At 30.9% G+C, this 9,127-nt stretch overlaps 1 protein-coding gene across 1 annotated transcript; it reads left to right on the top strand.

Annotated features, from left to right (window-relative positions):
- The first annotated feature begins 1,473 nt into the window (after nt 1-1,473).
- LOC113393575 (T-related protein) lies at nt 1,474-9,127 on the top strand. The gene is made up of 7 exons (XM_026630548.2): nt 1,474-1,634; nt 4,012-4,132; nt 4,384-4,527; nt 6,998-7,274; nt 7,388-7,504; nt 8,114-8,456; nt 8,709-9,127. The coding sequence occupies exons 1-7, from the start codon at nt 1,474-1,476 to the stop codon at nt 8,953-8,955; spliced, it is 1,410 nt and encodes a 469-aa protein (XP_026486333.1). The 3' UTR covers nt 8,956-9,127.

Raw genomic sequence — 9,127 nt, 5'->3', positions numbered from 1 at the left:
AGTAACGACGGTACCACAAACGCCCAGACCCAAGGCAAAATAGAATACTAATGAACTTTTTCTACATCGACTCGGCCGGGAATCGAACCCGTGACCTCGGAGTGGCGTAACCATGAAAACCGGTGTACACACTACTCGACCACGGAGGTCGAATTTAAGTTTGAACTTGGTGGTAGGGCTTTGTGCAAGCTTCTCTGGATACCTGGATGGATGGATATGGATAGGTACAACCCACTCATTAGGCATTCCACCGCTAAACAGCAATATATAGTATTGTTGTGTTAACTACAGGCACAAGGGACATAACATTCGTAGTTCCCAAAGTTGGTGGTGCATTGGCGATGTAAGGAATGGTTAACATTTCTCACAATGCCAATGTCTGTGGTGACCACTTCCCATCACGTGTTTTTTTTTGTTATAGAACGGAGATTTACAACGATTCGTAAATCCCCATTTTCGTATCGAAAGCTATCGATGCTAAGTGAGAAAATAATTGTTTGAGATCCGGTACAAAAATTACTACTGATTTATACAGTCAAGGCTTGTGAAGGTTGATTAAAAGTTTTCTATCTAAGACTTGTCAATTATTTAACTACTTTTCCACGACAAAGTCCAAGTCAACAGTGCATTGTGGATCGTTTTAAAATTGAAGAGCTTCGACTGGAAGCTTTTGGTGACCAGTATAATATAAATACTATATTTTTTTCGGATAATATCTGATCGACACGGGAAGCAGTTCAACTGTAATAAGGCAGTGAAATCGATCTTTAATATTGATTGATTCTATTGAAATGCACCGATGAGTGCCATTAAATAGAAGTGCAATGAGATTAATAACAAATACTTTGAATAATTAAATATACTCTAATCTTAAGCTATGTAGATTCGTAATACGGGAATTTCATAGAACCTTATAAATTGCGTCGTTATTATATAATCCGTTGACTCAAAGATTAAGTGCTATATTGGGATAATTAACAGTACTTAAACCGTATGCTTACTGTATTATTGTTCCTTTAAAATACAAAAAATATATATAATATTTTGTGTTGATAAAGAATTATTTTACTTTGGTATTTAATTTATATTTTTTTAAATTACGTTTAAATGTATATGGTCTATACAATCTCTTTTCATAATCGTTACTTAAAATATATATATATGCAAAAGTACTTAGGTACAGCTAGTTACATAAAAATGTTATACATATGTATAAATATTAAAAGCGAATTAATTATACTATTCTCATACACAAATTTATTGCTTCGCGTATTAACTTTAACAGTTCTTTTATACACTCCAAAGAAAATAATTCCAAATTACTGAACCCCTATATAATATAGGTACTGATATTATCTTAAGTATTTATTAATTAATTAATATATAGGTACTTAAGAAACTTATAACATGTAAAAAATTTAAATGTAATAATAGCAAACTTTATTTCTTAAAATATTTTTTACAGGTTGAAATATGGCAGCGTCACACATACTAAGTGCCGTGGAGCCGACCGTGGGGGGTGGAAGTTCGCGCGGAGGTCGCGAGCGCGAAGTCAATGTTGCGCTTGACGACCGGGAATTGTGGGTTCGTTTTCAGACACTAACCAATGAAATGATAGTCACTAAGAATGGAAGGTGAGTAATTAAATTAAAAATGAATACAATGTTATATTAATCTGAGCAATTCACATTTATTTTATATAAAAAAAAAGCTTATCGGTGCCTAATATATCGGACTAATTATGTACATAAATACTGATATAAAAATTTAGTATAAACGAAATTATTTTTATTCGACTAAATGGCTTAATTAAGTTACAATCATTTTATAACATTATCAATGATAAGGTTAATAAATTTCTGGAATATGATTCATTCACTATTTTGTTCTGAGAACAACCAACAATTAAATACGAGCAACAACATTGAAGCAAATGAGCAAGAAATAAAAACGAACAATATGCCTTAAAATACAGTTTATAGCCTGGGTATGATCACTATATATTTAAATGAAGCATTAAGTTGTTTTGAATGTGTAGGGATTAATTATGTTCATTTTTACGACAATTTAAAAGTAAAGGTCTTTGAATAAATAAACGTTGCATTAAAAATAATGCTAGTCTAGTATTACGAAGTATTATATATTTTTATGGGGTTATAGAGATTTTGAAACATTGAACTAAGTTTAGTGCTAATAAATCATATTTATTAAAAAAAATCTATACGTTCTATATTGAGTAATTAATAAAATAATTTTAATATGAAAGTTCAACTACCCTTTCAGTGTTACGTTAATAGTATATTTTTCCTTTTTTTATATATCTAATATATAAAAACTGAACGTAAGTATATGTATAATGTAATATTAAACATTTTTGTTATCATTATCGTTAGGGTTAGGATTCTTCCTCTTAAAACAAAACCTTTCCTCTTTATAATATTGGTGTGATCTATATGTATATATGTATAGCATAATAAAGTGAACAAAGGCTTGGAATAGTTATTTAAAACAAGACAGTTAGTGCGTCAAGGGTAGAGCATGGCGCGGGCGGTATCGTTTAGACGCCCTACGTTAATGAGCAAGACCTACAGTGTTAATAGTTGAAAACTGGCCGCCCCTCAGCACCCTGTTAGCACTCGCGAATGTTGATGCTTATCACGCACTAAACATAAAAACATAAAACAAATATTTATAGACGCATTGACTACAAAGTATAATGATAATTTTATAAAGCAAGCTTATTTTAAATTGAATAATACAATATGCAATAATCAAATTACAAGTGTTTGTTACATTATTATTTTGTGTTATTAAAATAAAACAGAATTTTGAAACGAAAAAACATATTTTTTTTCTAAAAAAAATTATAAAAAAAATTAATGAAACTCTTTTATGGCCACACATTCATAAACAAAAAAATACAATTTAAATTTCACGTATAAATTTGTATGGTTGAAGGATATATAGGTGAGTTGAAAACGGCACCGGTTTTCAGCCTCGGCTTGGTGCATTTACTTCGAAAATTACTCAAAATAAATAAACAATTGATTTTACAAACAATAACTGATAAAAAAGTGTATTTATTTATTCCAGTGACAACTAAATTACCACACAAATGCTTTTTCGTTCATACTCCTGTAAGCTAATTGTTCTAGCATATACTGAATAACAGTACATAAATAATGACTAATAATAATACGTATTTATTTAACGTATCTACTGTTAATTACAAATAACTGTGATACCCTAATAAAATACATAAATAAATTAGCGATTATTATTAAAAGCGAATTTTATCGCGCTTAAACTCGGCACGCCCATACCGACATACATTTTATGTAAAACTGCGTATTGTTACCCAAAGTCGATGTACACGTTAAATTTTTCAATTTTTTTCTAGAAGGCACCTATTTCCACTAAATAAAAAAATATTAAGAAAGTCTAAAATTTACCTTGCTCTCAATTTTTTTATAATAAATGTGTGTTGTCAATAAGGGTGTCTTAAAAAGAGGGGTGTAAAAAAGTATTCATGATGACGATAATGATGCTTTAGAGACTAGACAACTGCGACTCCGACGGCCAAGGCAGGACAAGAGTGTAACCTGCCAACTTACAGATTTAGTGTTCATACTGGGAATTCCATGACTTAAAAACCGAATATTTTTTATTGACCAGACTTGGTTTATGAACCAAAGATATGTGTCTGTGGCAATAAAAGATAGGTACGAGGCAGAAAAATAAATAATAATTTTAGTACTAACTTAATATTATAACGCTTATCAGTTTTCGAACAAATCATAAGTTTTGTCTTAGGTTTTCGGTATACTTAGTATGAAAAAAATGATAGTGACACTTCAATCAAAATACCAAGGATTTTTTTGGTATTATGAAAACTTTATAGAAACTATATTATGGCCCGAAATAAAAGAGAATTAAAATGTGTCGAAGGGTACAATATCATAAAATGTATCTTATGTTTTGTCCGAAAGTAAAAAACTATGTTTGTTTCAGACGTATGTTCCCAGTAGTAAAAGTTACTGCCAGTGGGCTGGACCCAACGGCCATGTACACTGTTCTCCTTGAATTTGTTCAAGTTGACACGCACCGTTGGAAATACGTTAACGGCGAATGGGTGAGTAAAGATCACTTTACAACTACAAATCTGTTTTTATGACTTGTCTTTTGCCTATTTTGTTTACAAACTAACTGTTTCATACTTTACAATCAGGTTTTACAATTGAACCGAGTATCATAGTTGAGCATAGAAACACATTTAAAATGGCATTAAAATGTATTACTAAATATTTGACGTACGAGGGTGTGTTACAAATTATTGAACTTAATGACATTTCTCTTAATTCATTAATACATTGTATTTTAAAGGTACCTGGGGGCAAGGCTGAAGTTCCACCTTCCAACGCTATTTATATACATCCGGAAAGTCCGAACTTCGGTGCTCATTGGATGAAGGAACCTATATCCTTCGCAAAAGTTAAACTTACGAACAAGACCAATGGAAATGGACAGGTAAAATAATTTCGAATTTAAATAGCACATCACTTTTTATATTACTGTAATAATAGATTTTTAATAATTCTTTACAGATTAAATGTAACGATTTAATTTTACTTCGACAAAACAAAATTCTGCGCGTGCTGTTATTTATAGATTCTACGACGTTCAAAGCGCAACTTTCTACTGTAATGTTGAAAAATATGCCTCACCATAACAGTGGAATGGCATTTGGTCTATTAAAGTTTGTTAGTGAATGAAATAAGTCAGTTTAGTATTCAAGTTTACTTATAGTAGGAAGTTATTTCTTTAATTTTCGTACTAAGCAATCTACACTCGACAATATTATTAATAAGAAAGGTTGTCGTTATGACAAATCTTTCAACTAGCCGTACTAATTTTGGGACTGAATAATGAGACTGTAATATACCTACTTTTTTATTGTTTTTAGTTTCTATCATTATTTTAGAAGATTATATTCAATGTTGAGGTACCATCGGTTTTTCAATCAAGATTTTATAGAAAGAACCGGAAAGAAACTCAATGGTGCTTAACTTTTCCATCATTAAATAATTTATATATCTTGCCTGAAAATAAAAAAAAATATTAGGGCCACGCCTTTTTTATCACGTATTGAGTAATATGGCATTATTATTTATTTTTTAATTTTACTAATTGGCAAGTTTAAAAAATATCTTAAATTTTTAATGTAATAAAAAACAATTATATATCGAATTAAGGCGTCGGAAACATTACAATATTATTGTCCTGCTTGTTCATGTCAATACTATAATAAAACCTACAATACTAAACCTCTTTCGAAACGCGGTACATCTTCTGTATTATTATTATTCTTTTGTATTTTTAAGTAGGTAAATTTTTTTAGTAGTTGTCAGCATAGCATTACAAAAAAGGCTCCTCATTAATTAATAACGATTAGTTTATATTCAATTTGGAAAATAAAATAATGTAGATACTTAGTACGATTCGAACCCGAATTCGTATATGTCATATCTTAATCCTGTTTATTATATAGGATCATCATTTATATAAAAATAAATAAACGTACTTAATTTAAAATAAACATAAGTAGGTATTTAGTAGTATTGAAATTTAAACTTAATGTATTTTTTCTTTATTCGAATTTTTCTCTGAGTAACGTTCAAAACTTATCATAAGTAATAGGTACTTATGATGTATTTAGTATTTTTAAGTTATTAAAAAAGTATTTTATTCTAGTACTTTATAGTTGTCCAGTAGAATTTAGACGTTCACGGTTTGAAGAGAAATATGTAGTTACGATTGATTTAAATAATCCAGTGTACTATCATGTTCCTTATTCGTTTTCAAATACTGTTTTTCGTACATGTCCATTAATGTTTACTTGCTTGTTTTGTACAAGCAAATCAATACTGCATTCATTTTAGTTTATTTGCTTACCGTTGCTTCTTTATTTACAAATGAGATTTTCTCTTTGTGTTCATCTCATCAGTTAAAACAGAGCATAATTAACAGTACCAAGAACTGACAGAATACTAATTTTTGATAATAGAAAGCCTGTTACACAAAGGTGTTACAATGCTACAGTTTCTTGGCTACCGCTACTTCATAGAAGCTATTTCTCACGCTTGTATGTGGTGCGAATGATTATGAAAGCAAACATCTGATACATCCAGATCCATATGTTGACGGCTCGGTGTGAAATCTGTAGCTTTACCAACTATTTAGCGGGTACCCGTGCGCACAATCATTTGTAATAATTATTGTTTCATCGCAATGTTTACGGATCTTAATGCTTAATTTTCATTATAATAATATTTTATACAAACTGGAGTAACATTAAATTACTTATTTATTATCTTGCAAACTTTATAAATTACGGTATATATACCCATTCGTTTTACGGCGGTTATAATACGTAATTAAATTTAATTCCAAATCGAGTTTTTTTTTTCATTTCGAAGTAATTTGATTGGAGTTATAATTATACTTAAGTATATTTTAAAACGGCTAGTACCTAAAGTGAATAACTTAAAAATAATTACAAACTAAGAGGAATGCGTTTTTAAAATAGAAGAGAAAAATAAATTAATTTTTTTCTCCTTCTTTCTCATTAGATACAATATTAACTACACTACCAGAGTAATTGTTTAAAATTTCTAAAAACATAATTAATCTAATATCTTATTAAGAATTGGAGATATTATATAATTATCTTATTTTAGAACTATTAAGTTTACTGTGATTTCCATTTAAATTTGTTTATTCCATATTAAAGTAAAAATAATTTTAATTTCATCTGATATAGGTTTTATAGAACGTGGTCTAATTGTTGGACGCACGTAGATGAACGATTTTCACGTAATCATTTATAACTCTCGCGCGCAGACTATTTTTCATTGCAGAAAAGTAGATTGCGCGCGTTGGAATTATTTATATAGAAAATTAAAATATTTAAAATTTTAACCTCATATTTTATTTCTAGATAATGCTGAATTCTCTACACAAATACGAACCACGTGTACATTTAGTGAAAGTTGGTACCGATCTTCGCCGTATCATGACGTATCCGTTCCCGGAGACACAATTCATAGCTGTAACTGCCTATCAGAACGAAGAAGTGACGTCGTTGAAAATAAAGTATAACCCTTTCGCCAAGGCTTTTTTGGATGCTAAAGAGAGACCTGAAGGTTATTATCAAAGAGATTTCGTTGGGACTCATTATCCGCAACAAAGTTCCTCACCACATCAATACCCACAATGTGAGTTTATATAAACCATATAAAATATTATTTAAAAATAAAAAAACTAATAGAACATTAATTTATTAATGTGAAAAATTCAAGCGTAATCAAATCAATTATTTTGTTTTTAGTTGGTGGATGGTTTGTAACATCACAATCGTTATATGGGAACAGCAATTCATCATCAAGGAGACCGGCGCCCTACCCGCCTCGGCCTCCATCACGACCCCGGACTTTATCGCCACCATGTAAGAATACTGTTTTAATAAATCCTTTATTAGACATATTTATGATCTTATGGATATTATCCTTTCAGGCTATTTATTCTAATTATGTATTGGGAATAATGTTCTTAGTGTAAACACAGTTAGCCGGTATAATGTCAGTAGACTTTCACAGCGTCAGAGAAGTCAAATAGACAATTTACTACTTATACTGGTTTAACATATTCCTAATAGTATACATATAATAATATGTTGTATCTATATACATCTATATGTATGAGTAATATTATTAGGAATATAGGTAATATGACATTTAAGGTAGCTTGTTTCGAATTTTTCAATGAATTATTTCCGTATGGCAAAGTATTGTCGTTTGTTCTCATTCGACGTCAATGCAAGGCGCATCGATTACCATCAAATAAAAACGTAATTGCAATGCCTAGAATAAACGAACAATGTTTTTCATTCGGGAATATAAAAGTTAAATTAAAAATTGCATCATCTTAGCGGCCTCTATAATTCATTATTATAAAATCTTCAATGCAAATTTTATATAGTTAAAAGTAACGAATATACGTACATTTATTATACAATTTACATCAAATAATAAATATGTATACATTATTATTCTAGCCACTTACAGCAATTCGGAACGATCTACAGCAGCCGCAGCAAATGGTAGTGGAAACTACACTTGGGCAAGTAGCAGCAGCTACTGGAGCTCACCTCAAGGAAATAGTTCTCCTCAACCAAATGCGTCACCTGCGCCATATCGCACTCCGCCTCATGCCTACCCCGCTCCTATTGAGTACGCGCCGGCACCTCCAACCAATACTGCTTCACCCGCAACAGCACCTGCGCCGCTGTATCCTCTGCAATACGAAGCACCAGCACAACATCATTCTCCGTACTACCAGCATGCATATGCGCCTTACGCTCACCATACAATCGAAGACATTTCTTACTGGCCCAATAGGTAACTAAATCATATTTCTTCATGACCATATATTCTTATAATGTCAAAAATATCGTCAGTTTATTTATTTATTACCAAGTAGATTTTTACTTCGAAATTTCGGTTACGGCTACTTTCACCATGGTCGGTGACCGTAATCTATTAATCTAATCATATCTAATAATCTATTAAAAATTCGACAAAATTTAAATAATAGCGTTTACTTATATTTTCTATTTCGACAAAAAAAAAATAATAAAATTTATTTTTCAGCTTAAATAGTTACGGTTATCAACCTTCAGAATATGTAGGAACAGGAGATGTTGCTTATAGCACTGAGGGGATGCCATTTGGATCAACTGCTCCTCCCCTAGAAGCTACTTCAAATCAAGATGGACGAACAACGCCTTCTGGTTCTGAACATCAAACGGGAGAAAGAGAATATAAGTACAATACAGAAGAAGAACGCCACTCTCCCTGCGAAGAATCCAACCATTCACCACGCTCTCCGCCACAGTGACCGATACAAAATTTAGTTAATTTCTATTGGAACGTCACCTGATTAGTAATTTTTAGATATTAAAGTAAATTATATATCAAAATGGACGCTAAATAAATACAAGGAAGTAATAGTCAAACACTTGTATTATTAATGACATAAAATAAAAATGTGTACACTTTACAACTTGTTT

This window comes from Vanessa tameamea, chromosome 6 (assembly GCF_037043105.1).
Source record: "Vanessa tameamea isolate UH-Manoa-2023 chromosome 6, ilVanTame1 primary haplotype, whole genome shotgun sequence".
Classification (NCBI taxonomy): domain Eukaryota; kingdom Metazoa; phylum Arthropoda; class Insecta; order Lepidoptera; family Nymphalidae; genus Vanessa; species Vanessa tameamea.
Note: the sequence above shows the minus strand (reverse complement) of the source record. Positions and strands in the feature narration are given on the sequence as shown.